The sequence below is a fragment of the Poecilia latipinna genome, unplaced genomic scaffold (genome assembly GCF_001443285.1).
Source record: "Poecilia latipinna isolate Pla-1442-1.1 unplaced genomic scaffold, P_latipinna-1.0 Scaffold138, whole genome shotgun sequence".
NCBI lineage: Eukaryota > Metazoa > Chordata > Actinopteri > Cyprinodontiformes > Poeciliidae > Poecilia > Poecilia latipinna.
In genome coordinates, this window is record NW_015112754.1 from 334357 (window position 1) to 359028 (window position 24672).

The 24672-nt window shown below is 39.4% G+C and overlaps 1 protein-coding gene across 13 annotated transcripts in view; it reads left to right on the top strand.

The window, feature by feature from the left end:
- The window catches only part of LOC106945305 (neuronal cell adhesion molecule-like), a 98371-nt gene extending 76800 nt beyond the window's left edge, over positions 1 to 21571 (top strand). For 5 of the 13 annotated variants that reach the window (XM_015028890.1, XM_015028895.1, XM_015028892.1 and 2 more), the window contains 21 exons: positions 804 to 947; positions 1048 to 1159; positions 1244 to 1410; positions 2192 to 2339; positions 2440 to 2529; positions 2635 to 2759; positions 3021 to 3050; positions 3723 to 3824; positions 4492 to 4689; positions 5416 to 5486; positions 5689 to 5911; positions 6070 to 6185; positions 6763 to 6967; positions 7282 to 7404; positions 7796 to 7972; positions 10388 to 10447; positions 11445 to 11564; positions 13563 to 13721; positions 15420 to 15551; positions 15864 to 15942; positions 18668 to 21571. In XM_015028890.1, the coding sequence (XP_014884376.1) occupies positions 804 to 947; positions 1048 to 1159; positions 1244 to 1410; positions 2192 to 2339; positions 2440 to 2529; positions 2635 to 2759; positions 3021 to 3050; positions 3723 to 3824; positions 4492 to 4689; positions 5416 to 5486; positions 5689 to 5911; positions 6070 to 6185; positions 6763 to 6967; positions 7282 to 7404; positions 7796 to 7972; positions 10388 to 10447; positions 11445 to 11564; positions 13563 to 13721; positions 15420 to 15551; positions 15864 to 15942; positions 18668 to 18914 (2828 nt within the window). In that variant the 3' untranslated portion in view covers positions 18915 to 21571. The remainder of the gene's footprint in view (positions 1 to 803; positions 948 to 1047; positions 1160 to 1243; positions 1411 to 2191; positions 2340 to 2439; positions 2530 to 2634; positions 2760 to 3020; positions 3051 to 3722; positions 3825 to 4491; positions 4690 to 5415; positions 5487 to 5688; positions 5912 to 6069; positions 6186 to 6762; positions 6968 to 7281; positions 7405 to 7795; positions 7973 to 10387; positions 10448 to 11444; positions 11565 to 13562; positions 13722 to 15419; positions 15552 to 15863; positions 15943 to 18667) is intronic. The other 8 variants (XM_015028902.1, XM_015028903.1, XM_015028899.1 and 5 more) reach the window with 7 other exon arrangements.
- The last annotated feature ends 3101 nt before the right edge of the window (positions 21572 to 24672 follow it).

A 24672-nucleotide genomic window follows, 5' to 3' on the forward strand; every position in this document is an offset into this window, starting at 1 on the left:
CAAATATTCATCACAGTGCCTACATAAAGTTTGCTATATTCTATAAGAACCCTGAAGATTTTCAGAAAATTACAAACTTCTAGTGATTTTCTCTTTTGTGTGGAAATTCAGAGAATGCAAAGGATATTTTTCAAAAGGCTACTTAGAGATATTTGATAATATATTTCCTGTCTTATAAAAGTTGAATCTTGTGATTTTTAAGGTAAAGACATTTATTTAACTGCAGACAGGCAGGAAACAGTACTTTGATTGGAAACACTTTAATGAAAAGTTATGTTTTGCAAACCTAACCCACACACTATGAATATTTTTTTCAATCAGTCATCAAGTTAGTCTCTTAATTGTCACCCTTCCCTATTAGTGAATGGGTCCATGAAGATAATGACTCATGACAAATAAGTGGCTTTAATAAACATTATTTGATTAGCATATTGTAAATGGCATAAAACCATAGAATGTGGTCGACAGGATTAAAATCAAGTTTCAAACCTTACTAAAAATAGACCATTAAGAATACAAGTAAAAAAAAAGATGACTGCGTAGTGAAAAGCATTTTACTTTGTCACTAGTAATGCTGACATGGGCAGAGCTGCTATAGATTAATCTGGTTTTTATATGTTTTATCAGCAGGAAAATGCTTACAATTTGAAAAAGCGCTTTCAAAAGTAAAGTATGTATAAAAAGACTCAAAAAGAGAAAAAAATCATGTTTTTCATTGACTGCTAAGAATGTCATAAATCCCTACAGATGTCTCTCCATCATCTTGCCACTCACTTCTTAAACACAACCATATGCTTTGATAGATTTACCTACAGATATCAGCAGAAGGGTGGAGGACGACACAATCATCTTCACCGACGTTCAGGTTGGAACCAGCGCTGTGTACCAGTGCAACATCTCAAACCCGTTCGGTTACCTCCTCTCCAACGCTTTCGTCAACGTCCTCCGTGAGTTTAGCACTCCATCATGGATTTTAATGCTATTCCCCATCCCCGGCATTTTGTGGACAGTAATAATGTATAGATATTCTGTGCTGACTCACTGCAGATGAGTCACCCAGAGTGCTGACGTCAGCCAACAAGATCTACCAGGTCATCGAAAATCGCCCGGCCCTCATGGACTGCTCCTCTTTTGGGTCACCAATTCCCAAAATTGAGTGGTGAGTTAAGAAACACTCAGTAAAACTTTGCCATGAAACCGTTCCTGTAGCATAATGCAAAGCGGTAAACTCTCCGTGTCTTAGGTTTAAAGACAGCCGAGCCAGCACCCTGAATGGAGAACCTTACATCCTGCATGACAATGGTACTTTGGAGATTCAAGTAGCTCAGTCGCAGCACAAAGGCAGATACACCTGCATTGCCAGGAACTCGCTTGGATCCTCTGAGAATCACGTTTACCTGCATATAAAAGGTGAGTGTGTTCGTTTGTTTGAAGCTGTTTTAAATGATTCCTCTACCATGTATGTCAGCTATATGCTTGTATTCTATTGGACTGATTCAATTAAATATTTCTGAATATGATTTGGACATGCTTGTCTTTAAAATTTATTGAGATGATTGTCGTGACTTTCTGCTACATAATAAACTGGATTAAATTTAATTTAATAATTCCAGGCAAACTAATCTGGTAAAAAAGCAAACCTACAACCTGCAATCTAAAACTAGCACTTTACAACATCATCTCGCTGATTAACATGGTGGTGGCGGCATTATACTGTGGGGTCAGAATCTGACTGATATTCTGTGGCAAGTTTCGGAAGCTGATGTTCAGGGATGCTACCCCTACAATTTTATTGAGCTTGAGCCATATTGCACAAATCTGCAACCTCTACATAGACGTGATGTTCTGATTGCAAAAAAGTATGATTCAACAAAGTACTGAGACAGGGGCCCAGAAATCAAACGTGTGCATAATTTTTAGATGTGTAAAACAAATAGTCATTCATTCTTTTGTGTTCCTTCAAACTCACAATCATGATATGTTTGTTGGTTGGACTGTAACAAAATGGAGACGTAATGAAAATACTTCAAATGTAATAATTGTAACATGCACAGAATAACTAACACACTGAATATTTCTTAGCCTTTCTCAAAGATTTCTATGTTGGTTCCTCTGACCTTTTATTGACCCTAAGTGAAACTCTACCTAGGGTCGGATTTTTTATTAATCTTTGGCTTTCCTGTTCCATCAGAGCCTACCCGTATCCTAAAGCAACCGGTTGACACGGTGGTGCAAAGGGGCCGATCTGTGACGTTCGAGTGCACAATAAAACACGACAAGGATCTCTTACCCACTTTGATTTGGCTTAAGGATGATGAGGAGCTTCCCGACGATGAGCGGTTGGAGCTTTTTTAAATTCAGTTCTTAAAATTTGTCAAATATCTGAAGTTGCACATAACTAAATTGACTTTTTATTCGTATTTTATTTTATTTTTGCAGATTCCTCATAGAGTCCAACAGCCCGCCTACCTCTGATGTGTCAGAGAGAGAATGGCATAGAGATCATGTGGAGCTGCCTAACGATGATCGGTCAGAGCTTCTTTAACTTACCTGTATTTGGTTCTCAAAACTGGACAAAATACCTGAACTTGTACATAACTGAATGGTCTTTCTAAATATATTTGTTTTTTGCAGATTCGTCATACAATTCAACAGCCTGTCCATCACTGACGTGTTGGAGAGAGATGCAGGGGTGTACACGTGCTACGTAAACACCACTCTGGACCAAGACTCAGTCACCGCTGAGCTGACTGTTGTCGGTATGCGACTCTGAGCTTAGCATTACCAGTTTAAAACATGAACGTTAAGAAAATGGCAGAGACCTAGGTCTGTAGGATAATTTGATCCAACAGTCAGCTCTTTAGGTCTAAGTGTGTCGGACTGAATTTAATCAGTGATCATGCTCTGTAGGTTAAATGTTTGACGACCTTCTCTTAAGCAGCCTATTTATCATTCCTGTTTACTTATGGCTGATTTGACCACCAAACTTCTTATTTCAATGCCGCCCTCCAACCTCACAGAGACCACACCAGCTCCAGCTGTCATCCACGGTAAACCCGCAGCACGCTCAAGCACCCAGACGTGCTTAGCCAGCATGCGTTTTTGTGTTGTTCGCTCGATGGTTTCAGTTTAATGCAGCATGCTTCGGCCCAGAAGAAGCCATTTGGATCGAACAGTCACAGAGTGTTGGCTCTTTATTTATTTACATCTACCAGTTTGAGTTGCTCCATTATTTTTTTCTGTGCGTTTTTCCGATCTGCCGTTTCTGCAGAGTCAATCGCATTGATGCCGTTTGTCTGCCGGCGTAAACATTTGGGAAAGGAGGAGCAACTTCCTCTTGTTTTCATATCAAAGCTCATTTCAGAGCAGATACAGCCCCCTGTGTGCTTCTTGTGATATTTCGTCATCGCTCATCCATTTGAAGCATGCGTTTCTTATCACTGCAACTTCACAACATGAGCGTCTGTTCATTTTGTCTGATGAGCTCGAGATGAAGTGAAGACTGAACATCAGTCATTTCATCGCATGATGCAGCGTCTGCATGCGTTATCGTCATCAGTGGACCAAGCAAAAGAAATACATGAAAACATGCAAATAAATTGTCCTGCAATCGGAGAGGCTTGGATAAAGCATCGTGCTACAATCACCTGATTGTGGTGTTACTGTTAAATGTTCAAAATATAAATATATGTCTCTCTTCCTCTTGCTGTTTTTTCTTCCAGGGCGACCCGATCCCCCCACAGACCTGGAGTTGACAGACGAGAAAGAGAGGAGCGTTCAGCTTACTTGGATCCCTGGGGAGGAACATAACAGCCCTATTCATGGTGTGTGTGGGTCTATGTCTTTATACAGCTGTCTGCGTGCGTTTTATATAACCTGCTTTTAATGTTTGGTATACTTATTGACCAGTCCCAAACTCCTGCTTTTCTGATTTATAGGCTGTTGGGACATTGGCTAAGTGTGGTTCAGATTTACTAGTGACAAAGTAATAATATTAGAGGCTTTTAGTGTTTTGTTATTCACAAGTTTGTGTTATTGGTTGGATGAAGCCATTTACTTTTTTTATTTTATCTGTTTTTCTGAGTAAGAAAAAATAGCTCCCACTGATTTGTAACTAATTTGTAAATTGACTTTGACAATAAAATAGAAAAAAATATTAAAGTTGTAAAAAATGGCTATCAGTTAATATTCATCCCTTGAAGTCAGTGAAAAAAAAATCCCTTTCCCAAATCTCTTCATTGAACTGAACATAACAGTCTTGTAATACACGGGTTGCTGTTTGACCTTGTTTACTGTGTTAAAATGCGCAGCGTGTTGCAAACACTCATCTTTAATGAAAACCTTGCCAAAATCCACCATTTAATTGCAGATTCAGTGTGTGCTTGGTGGCTGTTTGAGTTCAAGTGGCATGAGAGCATTAATCCCCATTATGCAAATATGTGGCCAAGCATGGTTAAAAAGTGCAAAAATGATTGTCTTTTTGCAATGCAGAATTTGTAATCCAGTATGAAGACTCGCTGCACCACCAAGGTCACTGGCATGACATTGCCCGGGTTCCCGGGACCAAGACAACGGCTCATCTCAAGCTTTCACCATATGTCCACTACACATTCAGAGTGCTGGCCCGTAACGCCGTGGGTCTGAGCAAGCCGAGCAGCCCCTCTCGAATGTATAAAACTAAGCCTGCAGGTACGGAGCCAGCTGCTATAAATGCTATTCAGTTTTGCACCAGAACATTAATAATTGAAACCATGACAATGTGTTGCTTCCCCTAAACGTATATATAGCTTTCCCCAAACTTAGAGTTTACGCTCAGTGTCCTGAATGTTTCTAAGTAGTTTCTTGGAATCTAAAGTTACTTTCTGGGTTCTGTTGGTACTGTATTTGAACTTTTGTGGATTTGTTTATTAACTTTTTGATAACTTACTAGATAATTTACACAAATGTAGAGATTATTTTCTATAACAAAACAGTTTTCCCCCCAGAATTTATGTTTAGCTAAAACATTTACCAAATAACTTTCTGAAACCTTCATGGAACTTGCTGGTCACAGTTCAGGACGCCACAGGTTACTTTCTCAAGACTTACTAGTTACATTCCCAGAACTCTGAAGGTTTTTTGTTTTTTCTGGTTAAGATTCAATAAGTTCCATAAAACTTAGCGGCCAGAAAGTATAGGGAAAGTACCAGATACACTTTGGAAAGTAAACCGATTAAGTAAAAATTGTACTATGTATAATTTGTTAGTGTAACCAACACATGAGTTCAGTTACAATTTAGTTCTTCTATGTCAGAAGTCTCCAAAATCAACAAATAAAGAAACTGTTATTGTCAAAAAATAACAAAATAACCAGTATAAATGTAAAATTGGCTTTTTTTCTGGAATTTGTTGATTTTTCTTTTATTCTGTCTTCAGCTCCTGACCAGAACCCAAAAAATGTCCGTGGATCTGGAAATAAACATAACAATCTTGTTATCACCTGGGAGGTAATCGCTATACATTTAACCATTCTGAATTTGATCAATGACAGATCTGTTATTGCAAAGAGTACCATAACCAGCATTTGTGTATCAGAGCTTAATTAGATTTTTGTTCATATTCATTTACTTCAGTGTAATGTAGTGCAGTAGACCTCCAAAGGAGCACAGTGTCTAAACAATATGCTATGTCTTAAATTTCTTTCTCCAGCCTCTGTCAGGCCTTCAGTCCAACGGTCCTGGGCTTTATTATATAGTGAGCTGGAGGCAGAAAAGGCCAGGCACCGACTGGATAACAGCCACTACCAACAACTCCATGTATACTGTGTCTGAAATACCCACATATAGTCCATTTGAGATAAAGGTTCAGGCTGTAAACAACCACGGAGAAGGACCAGAGCCCGCTGTTGCCATCGGCTACTCAGGAGAAGATTGTGAGTCCACCTTAACCTTTTAAGGCCTTTAAGTTCTTACAAAAAGATCTTTTGTTAGAGCCGGAGGCGATGTATTTGGTTGCATACCCTGTAACATTTCACTCTGGCCTTTTGGTTGTAGCCTGATCTAATGTTATGCAACTTCTTTAACTCTGCAGTGCCAGCAGCAGCTCCAGCAAATGTTCGGGTTGATGTGGTAAACAGCACTGTGGCTCGGGTTCGCTGGGACCCTGTGTCTCCTCATTTAATACGAGGGCAGATCCAAGGATACAAGGTACAGAATTTTGATAATAACAAGCCAATGCATCTAATAAAAAGTAAATGGTAGCCTACACATATGCAATATGAAAATGGCTACCAACACAAAAAAGACTCTACAATCTATACTGTCATATGGTGATATTACCTCATGAAAATACGTCTAAATTCTGTTATGTTTATGTCAAGTAGAGTAGGGATGGTAAGCCCATAGGTCTGTGGTGTGTCTGTATCCTAAGGAAAAAGAAACCTTATATTGCAGCAGCAACACTTTCAGTTCTTAAGGTCTCGTCAATTGGCTAGTAAACACATTATTGCAAAGGGTCTAGCTTATGTCCCCTTGGAGGCTCTGTAGTTAGAAACCACACCTTAGTGTGATATTTGTGGACAAAGGATAGATCTCCCTTATTATATTTTTTTATTCAGCAGTCCATTCATCTATTGTCTACACCCGATTATCTGCAGAATCTTAACTTAAAAAAATATATATATATATATATTGGGTACAAAAATGACAGGAGTAACATCCTTGCTCAACATGTATGCACAAATGACACAGATGAAGCTTCTGCATTTGACACTGTTTGTTGCAGGTTCATTACTCGAGGATGCACAGCCTTCACAAACACAACCCCCATCACACGGAGAAGCGCGTGCTCACCTTTAGTGGGAACCACAGCCAAGGCCTGCTGCCCGGGTTGCACCCATTCAGCCACTATTCTTTTTACGTAAGCGTCTTCAATAAGAAAGGAGAGGGTCCCAAAAGTGAAAAGGAGGAGTTTCAGACACCTGAAGGAGGTATGACATTTAAACCTTAAAACTGTGACATGTACATTTTTAAATCTTATGAGGAAATGTCAAATACATGTTTTACCTTCTGAATTTAAAGGAACAGAAAGGAGAGTTTAGTACCATCTAGTGGGGAATTAGGAAATTACATTTGTGCACAATGGTTGGAGAATTTTGTCTATATTTATGTTAACCTTTTGATATTATGTCTGAAATAAACAGTGCATCATCTCATTGCATATTTCCCTTTATTGGTTTCTCTTACATTAATCAGCTTTTCTCTCACTGACTTGTGTTCACTCATTGTTCATGCTTTCCTGCAGAGCCTGGACCACCCGCCTCGCTGTCTGTCACAAACCCCAGCCTAGATTCACTGACCCTCGAATGGAGTCCTCCTCATGAACATAATGGGCACATCACTGGCTACAACCTGAGATATCAGCCAGGTGAGAAGTTTTGTTTTTTCTTGACAGACAGCAAGCGAGATTTTAAATCTGTCATGTGAACATCATCCTCTGCCATCTAGTGCGTAGCCTTTGTAAGCCATTCTTTTTCATGGCTTAATCAGTCATATAGGAGAAGCTTAGAGTAGCTTAACTGCATTTAAGTGTTCTTACAATTACAACAACACAAGTTAACAAATCAACTCTGGTCACTCCCAACTTCTGTTTCTGAACCCTACTCCTCTGTTATCCAAATCTTTCCATTTTCACCCTTTTTTTATTATTGACACTCCATCTGCAATCCCTCACCCTCCTCCTATCGCTACACAACTTCCTGTTTTCCGACTTCCTTCTCCATCCCATCGTTGTCGTCATCCGTCCCTCACCCCTGTAGTCAATAACTCCAATGAACTTGGCCCAGAAGAGGAGCTGGCCCTGGCTGCCAATGAGACCTCAGTCACTTTGCAAAACCTCAAGTACAGCCCACGCTACAAGTTTTATTTGAATGCGAGAACAAGCGTTGGAGCGGGCCCGGCCATTTCTCAGGAAGCTGTCGTCAAGCAGGATGAAGGTAAGTCATCAAAGGCAGACAAGTGCAAAACATGGAGCATGTGGTATTTAGGATGACTAGTAGCTAACATTTCTAAATTGTTCTTGGATGACCTTTACACGAGACATCAAAAAGCATTAAAAATAATCCCTATTTAAAAGAAACAGTTGATTATATATATATATATATATATATATATACATATATCGCTCAAACAGAAACTTGCAGGTACATCTCCTATGTAATTGTACTTATTTAAGATGAACATGTCTGGAAGTTTCATAATCTGCAGTATCTTTAATCTGGAGCAGGGGAGCTAAAAAAAGAAGAAGCTGCTTGTAAGGAATGTGATAACACCCACAAACTTCAGACCTTTGTTTTGAAGCGCGTTACCATGGAAACGGTAATCAATTTAGAGGGGAATTGTAAATTACTTGTAGGCTACGCCCTGGAGCACAAACTAATTAGATTATAATTCATGGAATAAGCATTGTGCATTATTGAAAATATCGACTGAAACAAACACATTAGGAAAATGTTTCTAAAGGTCATCAATTATGTGAGATGAAAGACCATTTAGTCTCAGTCTGCTTTTGACACAAAGGCTTTTTTTAAATTCACAATCTCCTTCAGAAAACAGCTGAATTCAGAAAGTAATGTTTTCTAAATCAAGACTGAAAGAGTTTCCTACCATGATTTAATGGTAACTGCTTTGCTATAGAACAATTTGCTATTGCTTTGTCCTCTGTTATGTGCACATTTAGTTTTAATATATTTTTTTCATTGTGAAGGAGTCTTTGTTCTATTGCTTGGCTTTTTGTATGACAGAAAAGGTTACCTTGTTCAGGTTAAAGTCAACCGGCAAGACAGCAACAATTTGCAGAAAAATACTTTCTCCTGAAATGTGAAAATGTCTGACTTTCGTCCTGAAAAATCCTAACCAGCTCAGCTAGAAATGGCTTCAAACATCTCATTTACAGTTGTGATCAGAAGTTTACATCTGCTCACTCTGGCCAGGAGTTTTAAGTTTATTCTGGGCTTTTAATTAGTTATTTGACATTTTTCAAGGATTGCACAAAAATGGTCTATTATTTAAGAACTGCATGTTCCATTTAGCAAGAGTTACAATTTGTTTAAATTTTTTACTTTACGTAGGATCAGAATTACACATGTAAGGTTAAATATATTCACACATTTACCTATATCTTTAAGTAAGGTGTGTTGAAGGTTGTCAGTGGCATGGGCCGTTAACCTCTGGTTTGTAATAGTTATTGTGTTTCCTTGTTAGGGTAAGATGGATTTGTTTGCAGTCATTTGACTAACCCAATATTTATTATTGCACGTCACCATAGACTGAGAAGATGCCGATCAGGAAACAAGTACATCAAGTAAAATGGACACTTGCTTGACTAAAATTTGCAGCTGTCTAAATCGGCAAGCTAAATAACTTCTGCAGGAAAGTTTTATGGTCATATGGGAGTGTTTTGATTCTGTGACACAATATATGTTTAGAAAATTTGTTACGCACATAGGTGGTTGACTACTAGGATTTAACTGGGTGACATTTACTTAATAGTCATGCATTTATCATGGGTGTAAACATTTGATCACAGCTGTGCAAACATTTTTAGATGATTGGCTTTTTTTTCACATACTGAAGATTGATATTGTATATTCATATAAAATAATTACCTCAATGATACAAGTGAATGAACCCTTATCGACCTGTTGCCTCATCATGTCTTTGTTGGTTCAAAGAAAAGTATCAACATCTAAGTATTTTACTTTACTTTTAGGTGTGCACATTGCACTGTTGTTTCCATGTTTCGCTCCTTAAATTCAGTTTCACATTTATCCGATAAACCTCATGTAGACACCCTTGAATTGAAGATATTTCTCTGATACAAAAGTGATAAAAGCAGAGGGATGAGTGGTGAGCTTATTGTAGCTCACCTATTATTTATCTGTGTGTATTTTGTTTCTTCAACCTATAGCATCAAATGTTAGCAGATGTGCCTATCTAGGTGGAAAACCCACTGCATGCATGCTGCTTATCTCTGAGGACGTTCACCATTTCTCTTCTCTGTCCTTTATCCACCTAAATGTTTGAGTTCAAAGCCACACAGACAAAGATGCTGTTTGACATGTGCCTTTTCAGTTTCACCTGATAAAACGGGATCAGACTTTATTAGAGTGGCATGCTGCTTTTCTTCTCCTTTGTTGTCAACAACTTTGACCCCCTTGTACTTTTTGCACGGCGGATGCTGGTTGTGCTTCCTGCTGCATGGCGAGGTTTTTCCTTGCATGCTAATGAACTCTCTGCTTTGTGGATAATGACTGTGTGTCTGCTGTGTCTCCTTGTTGTTGTTTCCTTTGCGTGCGTATGTCTGTGTTTGGGTGTGGGTCCATATTTTATCCTCTTGGTGTTGTTTGCAGGAGGCACCCAAACCTCTCATCCGGTTGCAGGGTTTCCTCCACGCCGTCCGATCCACAAGGGTACAGACTGTGCTGAGATCTTAGTAAACTACATGTTGGATTAGATGATTATGAGTTTGATTGTGAACTCTGTTCGTCATGGTTTATTGCCCCATCCAGTGCTGTTGCGCACTTCTGTATGGGTCAAGGCATGCATGTCAGAGAATTACAAGTGCTGCTTCAAAAATGAGAAAACCATCAACAAGTTAAATCTAGTTGAGCCATTTATTCCAAGTGAAACTCATGTGGAATCAGACATTTACTTGCTATGTGCAGAGTGAAACATATTCCACACATGTTTTTGGAGACTAAGATCAGGGATTAATGATTGCCACTTTACACATTGACATTGTTGTCCTTAATTTAACGCACTGCTTGGGGTCATCAAAAATGTGTAATTCCAGCTGGTGTCTAATGTTTAACTTCCCAGGCAATGCGTTCCGATGCTGCCGAAATAATTGTTCATGATATTATCTCCTCATGATGTCAAACATGTCGTTAAGTGAACAACTCCCTTCTGCAGTAAAATGCTCTACAGTAAAGCTGCCACTCCAGTTTGGATGATGTTCTCAGTCAATCAAGCTTCTCCCTAATTCCTCAAAGTGCGACGATGATTGTTTTGTCTGACACTTCAGTTTTAGTTGAATCACTTTGGGACATTTCTCCAACAACGAGGATTGAACCGTTAACAGTCTCCTACTTGATTGTGCGCATGACATTTCTGTATTGATAACCCTTTTTTATTTGTCCTGTGCTCTGATTTTCTAAGAATAAACATTTTCCATTAGCTCTAAGTTTCCAGAAATAAACACTGGAAACGGATCAGTCTGTTTAGTAAATCTACGCAACACATCAGTTTCATTTTTTAACTCCATTGTGGAAATAGACTTGTTGATGACGTTCTAATTTATTTAGATGCACTTGTATAATCAGGACAAAGCAATTGATTGCTATTTGTTGCATTGCCCATTGCCCCACAGGCCAGCCTTGATGTTTGTCTCTTCTCTTGTGTGCGCAGCCCGGCCCGTGAGTCTTTTTGCAAATGTTAGCTCCTCGGTTGAAGAAGATGGGGTCCTGATCAGTTGGGAGTACTGGGGCCTGGAGAAAAATGTTTATGTAGAGTACATTGCAGAAAACAGTAAGGAAAATCATCACCTCATTGATATTTCTCTCAGCTTCAGGCATGGGTGGCAAGAGACTCCTACTTCATTACTGGCTCCAGCAGGTGATTAAAAATATCGGCAGTCATGTTAACGCTGCCAGGGAAGACCCTGATTTGATAAATGAAGTTTCCCGTGATTGGATTCTGAATTGCTCAATGCTGGAATTGGCTGGAGTTTTCATTTCCAGTCATAGCGCTGACAGGATGTATGAGAAAAATCTGACAAAAAGCAGCACTTCCTGTCTTCTTTATACCCACAGAGGTTGACTAAAGTGCCTTCAATTGCTTATTTCTACCTGCGGTGAGGTTAAAAGCTCTGTGGTATGACTCTCTCACACCTATTGTTTCAATCATTCAGTTAGGAAATGTCATCGTAATAATATCCATCTAATTCGAAAAAACTCAGTTCAGTGATCATCAGTCATGACACATTTCACGTTTAGCTCATTCCCACTTTTGCTTGTTTGGTGGCCCTGACAGCTCACACGCAGGTAAACAGAGAAAACACTGCAACACTCCAGTGGACAAGTCAGAGTGAGATTTCTATCTCGGCGACAGCGTAGCTGTGAAATCACTGCTCAGAGTGACATAGAAATAGGTCTTTTATTTCTTTATCTGAAGGTCTGAACATCAAGTGTTTTCTCTAGTGGCTATTTTTATGTGTCAGATCATAGGATTAGATTTTTTTTGTGTGGCTTGGAGTGCAGAATAGCCTTAAAAAACAGTAATAACAAAATACCTTTTGAGGCTAGAAGTACTTTTGTAACCTTCAAAAGAGTGTGAATGCCCCTTGAACTTTTTTTAAATATTTTGTTGTAACATAATACCTGTGGAGTGAAAGGAAGTTTTGCACAGTTTTCTAAAACTATAAATCTGAAAAGTATGGCCTCCATTTTTATTCAGCTCCCTGAATAATTACTTTTTAAAACAACCTTTGGCTGTAAGTCATTTGTGGTACGTCTGCCACCTTCGTAAAGTGCATGGGCAATATTTGCACATTAGCAGTATAGTTAATTGTCAGTGAGATTATATGCAGATGTATGCAGACCTGAACTGACTGGGTCATTTCAATAAATGACTGTGCATAAATCAGTCCATTGTACCTCTGGGTTGTTGCCTTACCGCAGCGCGAATCGCCACGCTATTCTCAGGTCTTTTGCCGCCTCCAGAAGGTTTTCTCGCAGACTTTTCCTGTGTTTATCATCAAACAAACACAGCATGATGCGGTCACCCCGACGTTTAGGGCGATGTGCACCTTTTTCGGCCACACAAGGTGTTTAACATGTCGGCCAAAGATTAGTGTGAATTTTATTGTCATCTGGCCAGAGCACCTTCTTCCACATGTTTGTTTTACCCCTGATGTGGCTTTTGTGTGAGTATTTCTAATTGCCACTGTGTACAGCTGTGAAAACAAACAAACAAACAAAAAAAAAGGCATATTGTGACATTTTGGTTTGATCCTGCAGTGTGTTGTCCTGAAGGGATTTGGGCAGTGTTGACCTAATTTTGGAGCAGAAATCATGGGTATTCTGACAATTTATCATAAATGAAAGCACATGAAAACCAGAATAATATGTTTGAATATTTTCTATGTGGCAGACATCTTTGTTGTTTATGTCTCCCTAGATTATTGTGTTTTTCTAATTAAAATATGTTCTGAGCAACAAGCAGCTGTTCTGAACCAAGCTGGTTTCCTCTTAGTTATTTTTAGGCAGAACTAATTGTCAACAGTTGTTGTTTTTTTTCTTCCAGTATGTATGGGCTTGTTGAAGTGCATTGAGCTATCAGGGTCACCACAATAATTTATTCAAAGCCTAAGTTGATTTTTTTTTCTTCCTACTCCTGGAATATTTAAAATTGCCTGCAGAGTAATGCCGTACAAGTAGTTCCCATCGTTTCACCATCACCATGGACAATTGAAAGCTCTGTTCGCTCCCTCAAACATACCTCTCTCCGTCGACGTCCCTCCTGCAGGTGAAGGCGAAGAGGAGTGGCAAAAAGAGCTTGTGAACGGCTCTCAGAACGTTAAGCTGAAAGGTCTAAAGGTGGGCCTCTCCTATAGGGTGCGTGTGGTGGCTAAAGGTCACCACGAGCAGCTGCTCCACTCCGAGGAGCTGTTTGTCACGGTACCAGGTGAGGCGCGTCCTGGGGTGTAGCCTCCGTCTCGAGTTTGTACCATTGCGAAGTTGAGTTGGGTTTTAGCTGAAATGTTGCTCTTAGGGGTGTAACGAGATCTTGTGGTATTAAAAACACCACAATCCTTCTCATAGAGTTGGAGTCTTTTTCTGCAAAGTGCAATGTAGCTGTCAGTGCTTTCCCTGGTGAAGGAAATATAAGCTGTTTTATCAGACAGGAAGGTGGCTGATTTAAACTTGACTACAATTAAGCCCAAATTGCTCCTGGCAGATTTAGATTCAAGTGATCTTGTAATTGTACCTCCATGTTCTTTATGACTAGAAGTAATATTAATGTTGAGCCAACCAGAGTCCTGACTTGACTTTGATAGAGAATCTGTGGAGGCAGTTAAAGATTAGGGTGATGGTAGAGAGGCCGTCCAACCTCACAGACAAAGTAAATCCTCAAAATCAAAGTGAAAACATGCAAAAGTCTTTCAACGATCACAAGACGGATTTGATGCCAGAATTAACCTATTCATTATTCGGAAGGGTTCACATTTTGTTAACCTTCCTACAGTGGCTTGCTATGTCTACTTACTTTTTATCAGAAAGAAACATCTTGGTTGAGTGAGAGGGATTTTAAATCTAAATCTGCCTGACTTGTGAATAATTTTTGGGCTTAGCTGTTGGTTTGAGATTCAGAAGAACAGAAGTGCTTGCTTTGCTTTGCTGAAGGAGTTAACTAATAAAGACCTCTCTGGCTGCCATAAAACTATTTGTAAAATAAAAAAAAGCCTCACTACATTTAAATTGTTTGTATCTGTCATTCTTTTTCTGTGGCTGGTAGGATAAAATAAACAGTGATAGGACTGACAGAGTAACTATGAACTATATTTAACATGATTCGAAATCTGAGTTTGGCTAACAATTAGCTGCTAGCAACGCAGCTAATTGCAAATCTCAGTACCTATTTCAGGTTTTTGATGTTTTCAAAACCTGAATAAATTTTAGCTGACTTCATAATAAACTCAACAGAGATCTTTTGTGGTATGTGAAACTTTAGCTTGATTTGTAAAAGCAAAACATGCAGATTCTTAGGTTTACCAGAAGTTTTGACTAAAATCTCTTCTTCTTCTTCTTCTTCTGCTTCTCATTGTGAATCTCCTGAGCTGGATGTATCGTTACACCCCTAGTTGCTGCAGTGTAACAAACATGCAGAGATATAATGTTTAACAGTTTGCATGACCTTTGGGTTTTAAAGTTTTGCACCTTGTATATTAATCTCATTCTGTAGATATGTAGATAACAAAAAAGAAAACAGACAATATTCTAATATAGAGTATTTTGAGTATAGCATTATAATTTCCAACCTAGACTAGAAAAAAAACTTGTGTGACGGTCGGTGATTGTAGCCGTGTGTGTTTGTGTGTGTGAATGTCACTCAATGTGAAATTATTTTTGCAACACCTCTAACGCAGTTCATCTTATTCTTAAATTAATACAGAAGATTTCCTGCTCATCTAACACAATTTGTAAAAAAGTGCCATCACGGTTCACTCATGAACTGAAATGACTAACTGATGGCTAAAGCAGCTGCCAAAACAACGTACGGCCATTTCAGCACATCATCGGAGGGAGATTTTTCCTCATCACTGAAAAGACTTTAGAAATGTTGCATTTACAATTATCGCATTATCTCTCCATCTCTGGCCAGCTGTGACGAGCAGACAGGTAGACATCGCCACTCAGGGATGGTTCATCGGCCTCATGTGCGCCATCGCCCTGCTCATCCTGATCCTCCTCATTATCTGCTTCATTCAGAGGAACAAAGGAGGAAAATACCCCGGTGAGTCACTGCACAAACAAACCTAGTGCACAGTGTTTTCAGCTAACTTTGGAAGCTGTCAGAAAAAACTTTTTTTTTTTTTTTTTTTTATTATGGAGATTTTTGCTCTCAAAATGTGGGATATTCCTACTTGCTGTGTGAATGTTGTGTACTGTATAATGTTACCGATTCCTTTTCTGTTGGGAAATGATTTCATATTGGCACTTTTTTTCTAAATTTCACAGCAAGCATTCACCTAAAGAACATGACACAAGTACAGACGTGTTGCTGCAAACATTGAGAAAGCCGACATTTCTCCCTTTGTGTCCCCAGTCAAAGAAAAGGAGGACGCGCACACAGACCCGGAGTTCCAGCCAATGAAAGATGATGACTGTACTTTTGTGGAATACAGGTGAGAGAAAGCGCTCTTGCTGCTGCTGGACCCCTCGCGTCCCCCCAAAGTCCATTTTTACCCATCAGCTCCCCTCGCCTCGTGCCCACTTCTGGCCCACTTCCTTCCTCTTCCCAGCCCTTGCAGCTGACAATAACCCATTCAAACCCGCCGGTATCAGTCACAGCATCAAGAGGAAGGCAACTGGTTTGAGCTTCTGCCAAGATTCTTAACGGGTCGGGGATGTCTTGGAGGCGTCTCGTGTCGGACTGGTGTGTCTGCTGGACATCACGTTGTGGTGCCATGTAGGGATCAGGAGTCTTCAGGTTTAATTGATTTCAAATGTTTATTATGCCAGAAGGTTTAAAAATGACTGTTACAAGAGATGAATGGTACAAGCGAACATTAACTCTCATCCCAACTAATAAGCTAATCACAAGCATTTTGCCGACAGTAAATATAGTGATAACACTTTGCCTAACCTCCTGGATGTTCTCCAGCTATGTTTGTTAGCCTCCTCCATCTGGGCTGCATCTCCAATAGCATGCTGAAAAAAAAAGAAAGACAAAAAAAGAAGCACTTTAAATCTGTACATGTAACGTTTTTGAATATTGTTTTTTAAAAGTCAATTTATAAGATAGTCTTGATTTTATATTTTGTATTCTATTCCTTTTTGTATGTAGATATAAATATGTTCGATGGATTTTATGCATGGGTATTCAACATTCTGCTCCAGGGAATAACGTGTTGAATGGATTTATCGATTATATATAGATATAGTATATTGTATAAATGCATATGGATCTGATGTGGCATTTAAAGCATGTCTGAAGACTGGATAGGCTGTTTAATTGTGCTACTGACAGATTTTTAAATTGTATTACATTTTAAGCCTAAAGTTGTTGGTTCTCCATCTCTTATTTATTAAATTCATAAAAAGATCAAAATCAGCAGTACTGGAGGCAATATTATTTCTTGCTTTTTTTTGTTTTGTTTTGTTTTTTTGCTATTTTGATGATAAAGTTACGTCAGTCTCTGAAACTACACACAATATATCAGATTACCTTTATAACAACTGCTTGTGGGATTTATAATGTTCAGTAGAGATTGTCGGAAAGCCTCTAGCTTTTGTGAGTTCATGTGGCAAAAACTTGCATCTCAATATCTCCAGTATGAAGAGGTAAATCAGGTGTAATGCTGTCTAAGAGCAGTATTTTGGGGACATAACAACCGGGCACACTAGTCAGCCATTTAAAAGCAATGGGGAGTCCTGACGGCGTGTGACAACACTGGAACTGACAAAAAAAAAAAAAATGTAAGTGTCTGTATTAAACATACAAACAGTTGCTTCATGGAAATTTTAACATTATTGACCTTCTTTACTAAAAGTAAAACATGTCTGAAGGTTATTTATGTTTTATGCTTTCAAGATGTTTAGGTTTTATGAAATAGAAATATAATCAAATATAACACCCAAGCTCTGTAATTTGTAGTGCCACCAGTACACGATGGTTTCGAACTTTTTATTGCTAAAGAAAAATGCCAGTAGTCCATTGTATCAATAGAGAAAGAGGAACACAACGATGGACGCAAACTAAAAGAGAGATTTATTAGACAAACCACGTTGCAAAGTGTACGAGTAACATAGTGCCTTTGTTAGAGAACCTTTTCCTTTCATCCTATTTCGTTTTATTCAGCGGGAAACCTTGCAGTATGTCAATAAAAGGCCTAACCTAACTCACCCGAGCCGTTTTTGTTTGTAGAACAACTCATTTATGTTTAAGACATAATTTTGCTCCTCACTAATGTGAAAGTAGTAAACTCTCCTAAGTGTGTGTGCGTGCGTGTTGAGTAGTGAACCAGTGTGTAGGAACTTCTGTCTGTGTGGGATTTCAGTGAGATGTCCTGATTTGATCCCTGTGGGTCTCAGTGAAGGTAAGGGTGGCGATGGTGTCGGTGGGGGTTGTGTGAGCTCTGTGGAAGTCACTGTGGAGAAAAGCGCCTGCTGTCATCAATTTTAATATTCACTCATAAAGCCTTGATCATGCTCCGCGTGGCAAGTTTTCTCCAACAATATGGCCTCTGACACTCTGTAAATGTTTTACGCTTACAGATTTATGATATGCTGTGCTAAAGTTGAAGAACGCCGCGGCATTATGATGGCTTTATGTACACATCTCATTGACGTTCGGCTCATTTTAACCACGGAATGTTTCTGGCGATCTGATTTCCAGAGAAAGCTTTCTTTGCAGACGTTTCGTACGTTGTGCCCGGGGTTGGGGTTACTCTCATGCTCGCTTTGCAGGATGTGCATCTGGAGTCTTTGCTTTTCAAGTTTTCTTCACTTCATCGTGCCAGAGGTTCTTGTTTTTCATCACAGACTCTTGTCTTGGGATGGGGAATGCTCTTTTTTTTTGTCCCTCAGCACATTCACCGCCTCACGTTTGGTTTCGAGGGGAATTTAGATAAGAGTGTGTCGGCTCGAGCTTTATTCCCTGTTGCCTGATAGAAACCAATCAATCATAGCTTCTGTTTTTATTACATTTTTTTTAGACGTGGAGCAAATCAAAATCAAAACTAAATCCAAATTGCTGCTTATTTTGAAAACTTTTTTGGCTTTTCACTCCTCAGCTGTGAGTCCCGATTGGCCGCTTCGTGCTCCATCTAAAAAAAAAGTGATCACTAATCTTCTTGCATCTGCCACCTCATCTCACCTGTAACATTTGCATGTTATTTTCTCCTTCAGTGACAATGAGGACCATAAACTGGTAAAAGAGAGCCGCACGCCGTCTAACGGGACGGTTAAGAGAGACGACAGTGACGACAGCTTAGTTGACTACGGGGAAGGAGGAGACGGACAGTTCAACGAGGACGGCTCCTTTATTGGCCAGTATAGTGGAAAGAGTTCCAGCAGGGACAATGCTGAGGGCCCTGAGAGCTCAGGGGCCCCGTCCCCGATTAACGCCATGAACTCCTTGAACTCTTTTGTGTAGCGGTGTGGTGTGCTCGCTGCATCCCGACAATGGCAGAATCTCCATTTAGCATGGGGATTTGGGTTTGGGGTTTTGAGGGGGTCTCACGAGGCTGCATGGCTTCATAATCACACACCTCACAGACATCTGAGGCACAAGAAACATAGAAAAACTGATTTTTTTTTTTTTTTTTTTTTTCCCCACTTGGAAATCTTCCTGACAACGTTGGGCTTAGTAGCTGAACTGTATGATACTGATTTGACAATACATGCTTTTACTTTAAGACATATATTATTAATACTTTGACATTAACTCATATTGCATCTTTCAATAGGTCTCACATGAGCAATGCAGTGCTTTTCCAAAATACATATATTATGTTGGTTTTGACTTTTTTTTTTCACTGAAGCAGTGTTAAATGTCAACAGTAAGCAGCTAACGTGCATATTTCCAACCGAGGACAGGAAGTTGCCGTGACGTAGTGCACTGATATAATGCATGTGCGGCAATAATTCAGTTTCCAAATGCATTTGCAATCCCACTGGCAGGACATGCACACCTGCTAGAACTATACAGAGGGTGCAGTTCCTTGCAAAAGTATTCATATCCCCCAGTTGTTTTTACATTTTGTCACATTACAATGTCAAACTCATGTGTATTTTATTGGGATTTTATGTAACGCACAAACTGGTATGTGTGTGTATAGTGGATAGGGACACGTTCATGATTTTCTCACTTTTGTTTTTTTTGCAAAGAAGAATCTGAAAAGTGTGACTTGCATTTTTGAGTCTGTGCTTTTCTTGGGTCATCTTTGGATTATCCGCAAGTATTTTGGGGCATGTCTGTATTAGAGGAAACTCAGATTAAATTAAATTGAGAGCATTTGTAACCAGCTATTCTCTAGGTCTGGATATAGTTCTTTATTTGGATCCGTCTTCCATCAGCTTCACTGTTCCCACAGTATGATACTGTCAATACCTTACCAGTACCAGAGCTATGGATCACTGGGACTCCTCAACAGAGGCTGTGTTCCTCTTGGCTCATTTTCTGATCAGCAGCTGTCTTGCCTACATTGTAGGTAGACAGCAATGAGAAGATGGAAGTATGAAGGTGTGCTATATTCTTTTTTTTTTTTTTCCGAGTGATGTATTGAACAGTTCTCCAGAAAATGTTCAAAGCTTTGGATATTGTTTTCTGATCTAACCCTACATCTCCATGCCTTTATCCCAGGCCTTTCTGCTCTGTTTCTTGTATTTTATGATCCTGTTTGTTCATTAATGTTCGCTAGAAAACATGCAAACAGTTAGATTTGTACAGAAATTAAATCTTATAGAGATTTGGACGCCACAGCCTTTTCTGTCAACTTCTCAATTGCACACAGCTGTATGTTGATGTATCACATGAAATCTCAATTAAATATACTCAGCTCTGTGATTGTAAGATGAGAAAATGTGAAGCAGCTCAATGGGGGTGAATACTTTTTCCAAGTTGCATGCTGACAGGTCCTCCTTTGTCACCTCTTTAATCTGCTCCTGCAAATGTAAAAATTGAAATGCAGCTTTGGATGTGTCATGCCATCTTCATATTATTCCACCCCACCCCCTGCATGTGACCTCCTGTTATTTTTTTAGCTCAATCTGAAGATCAGAAGTGAATGCTGAAGGTCCAGCAGCTTAGAGGGCTTCCTTCAGCAGGTAGTGCCTTTCTAAAGCAGTGACTCAGTTCTGAAGACTCTCATTGGAGTTTAATTACCACACTGAAGACAATAACGGGGTTTGTAAGAGTCACGTCCAAGGAAAAAATACCACGCGTCATAAATTCACTCCTAATGATGCTTTGACATGCAGGACCGGCTTTGTTTCTTTATTTAGATCAGATCGAAACATTGTTAAAGCTTCTTGTGGTGCATCAGAGATGCTATTGATTGTATTTCTTCAATGTTTAAATGTATATGGTTCTGTGTGTGTGTGTGTGTGTGTGTTTGTGTGTGTGTGTGTGTGTGTGTGTGAGTGTTTGTGAATGCCTGACATTCAGTTTCATTGAGGCAAGCATTGTTCAAATGTACTAACTGCACTTGAGGGCCTTTGGATGGAATCAAGATTTTCTTTTTCTTAACTTGCATCAAGTTTTATTTTTAAAACATTTAGTTGATGAGTATTTGACGACTGTGTAAATATATATGAATTGATTGTACAGGGACAAGCAGAATATGAGTGGCAATATTGTGCATGATGTGGTTTTATTTGTTAATTTGACTATAATAAATATAGACAACTATAGACTTGTAGAGAATATATATATACAGCCTCAAATGTTTCATTTTATTATTATTATTATTATTATTATTATTATTGTTTCTGTGCAACTTGTAAATTGTAATTAACTAACGGGACTGAAATTTTCTTATAAATGTGTGTTTTTTGTTCTGATACTCATGGCATCATAATGCACAGGCTGATATTCTGATTTAAACTGGTTGTAATGGTTTCTGTTGTACTCCTGTAGGAATTGATTCACTTTGTTTTCGAGTGTCTCAGATGTTTTGTATTTTAGAGCCAGATTTGTACTAACAAATGATTTCATTTCAGCTATTTAAGTTTTTATTCTCTTCATTGCTGATCTGACTTTCAGTCTACGGGAAATATGATGCATAAATAAATCACCTGCTTTAAATTTTCCGACTGATACTTCCTTGAGTGAAGTGAACAACTTTAATCGGTCAAGAGAAACATATTGTATCCATAAATAATCCGTTCTGTAAAACATGGCTTTGCTCTGTTCATTACTACCACAGACACTGCTTATTTGCCGACAGCTATGGATGAAGAAAGTACATAATAATCACACAACTCTGCAGCCTGGCAAATTTATTTTAGAACCATAATGTGTTTTTGTTCATAAGAACCCAGAAATCTTGCCAAATACCATTAGTCACTACTGCTTCAGTAGTTGAGCTTTAAAAATATTAATTATACAGCCAAGAAACACATTTTTCAGAACCCTTCCACAACAGCATAAAAACCTACCTATCTCTGAAATAGCTTCAAACCGTTTTTATGATTGTTCTTTTTATATGCTTTTGATCATTGATTCAGTTGAATCGTAGATTAAAAAAAAGATGGAGGTTTTTGGCAACATATTTTACAGTAATCTTTGCCAACAAGTGATATTTGTACTTCACTTTTTTTATATTTGTTAAGAGCTAATCAGGTTTTCCTGATCAAATGGTCTCAAAAAAGTACAAATTTGAAATATTTCCACATATCTTTACAAAATTACAACTTTTAAAGCTGCAGTATGTATGGTAACTTTCATAAAAACTTTTATTTTATTTATTTATTTATTTATTTATTTATTTATTTATTTATTTATTTGCATATTTGTTAAAATTGCCACCATGTGGTGACAGTGTAACATGGCACAGATGGTCTGTGAAAAGACTGACCTCCTCCACCTCCTCCCAGTGCTGCTATTCACCGCTCCCGGTCAACAGCAACCAATCAGAGCCAAGACGCCACTGAAGACCAAGAACAACCCGTAAGAGCTGGTGTTTGCTCTGAGTCAGTCGCCGAGCGGGCGTAAGCTTCACTAACTGAGGAAAAAATGTTCCCTCGTTGCCTAATTAATGTCGCCAACTAACAGGTAACACGATGAAGAGATGATGTATTTTTCACTTCCCCTGTCAGTGGTCGTCATGTTATGTCTGGTGGGTGTATATGGTACTTCAGGGCTCCTCTTTCCTCTGCTTTCTCTGATCCATGTTGAGTGTAGTGCACGCACTGATCGCAAACTACACGGCAGCAATGTTTGTGTACTCTTCAAACAGGCTGATAAAACACTTGTAGACAAACGAGACACCAATTAAGTTTCACCACTTAGTCGGACGCTGGGCTGTAATGCAGGGATCGATCGTGTCCTTAAGAGGCGCCGCCAACGAGTCTGCCCGTCCTGTTCCTGAAGACTTTCGTTAAATAAACATTGTATCGTCTTTTTTTTCCCTTTCCCCTCCTACCCCACATTTCGATTCGTCTACTCTGTTGAATCCCAAAGAGACACAGGTTAGCTCTTGAAATACGTTTTAAACCGGACCACTTTTCAGGAGAAAAGGCGACTTATTTAAAGGAACAGCCGAGGAGACGATATTTTTCTTCATGTCTGCACGTGAAAGAAATAATTTTGTCATCCAATGCAGCAAAGCTAAATAAATCATCTGCTTTTTGTCCACATGAGCATCGATAAGTTTTGCCCCCTCATACGAATAATTGGAACGCCTTCCGACATAAAGCATTTAAGTCTAGATGCTTCAGACGGACCATCATGAGCATAGCACATCTTCTCCAGATGAAAGAACTTGGAGCATTTGTAAATATGGATGACTGCATCTGCCTCAGTCTGAGACGTCCCTGTGAAGGCTTTATGGAACATGGCAGTCGGGGCTCCATCTTTGTGGCACTTCGACCTCCATTACAGTCACGTTGCCACAGCGATGCGGGGAGAACGGGCCGCCATCTGTTGCATTGTCACACGGCGATGGTGTCAGGAAGCAAAGAAGTCTGTCGCATTAAATACCCCCTGGCAGCGGGGCAACGTCTCCTGGGACGTTTACTGACGTCAAGGACGGAAATCACATTTTCGCTTACAATTCCAAAAGTGTTCATGCCACATCTTTGCAGCACAACCCCGAACTTCATTTCATTTCATTTTATTGGGGGTTTATTGTGCTAATTGAGGATCTCTGACAAGAGATGTTTGCAGTAGTTCTCTCCACTCAGTCTAAGTGAGCTTCAGCTATTTTGCAAAGAAGAACGAGCGACCTGTAAAAAGTTGCATCAAACAAAATGCAACTAGATAAAGTGCAATCCAAGTTTGATGGTGAGACATGACTGAATGCTAGAAATAGTAAAACGAAAATTGCAGAGTCAACCTATTTGCAAGGAACTGTGAACAATTAACCCATATAATGATCTCAGAAAATCCTTCAGCTTATGCAACAGTATATCTTATTAAACTGACTGCATCTCTTGACTTTACTGCCATCTAGTGAAACAGGGCAGCTGGACCGATCAACAGGCTTTTGAAGTCAAAAAAAGTAGATCAAACAGGTTATTGATTATATTATAACTGAATAATTCCATAATAAACATCACCATGCGGATTTTAGTCGGTGCATGCTCTAAAATATCCACTATATGCACAGTGTTTGTATAACAAGTGGGGTGAGTTTGTTGGCATTTGGGTTTCTCTCCCTGCAGGTCACTCTCAGTTCTCGGTCACGTTGGCCGTCCCCTCGCTCTCGGGCTTTGCTGTTTATTTCCAAAGCAGCAAAAATACCATTTATCTGTCAGTTGTTGATCATTGCCACCCAACAAGCAGCTGCCCCATTACCCTTCTGAACTCTACCCCACCCCCCGCTTCTCCTCTTGCCGACCCCCACCGGCCACCTCCTCGAATCCTCTCTCACTACGTCGGTGAATTCATCCTGCACCGACCGAGAACGTCTGCCACGGCATCCATTAACCGCTCCCGACTCCTCCGCGTCCTGCTCTTTGAGTTACTGCCGGGGTGGAAAGGCCCGCTCTGAATTGATCCGCAGCTGCTTTTAAGCGTGCTTATGCAACGGAGGAAGAAGATCATTACGTGTGCGTGTTGTGACTTTCATCCAAAAACATTGGAGGGAAAAAATACAAAATAACATTTAAAATTCTGACAAACTGTGAGTTAAAGATGCAAAAACAGGAGAATCTTTATGGTTAATTTGGAGTGTAAATGTGAGCTGAGC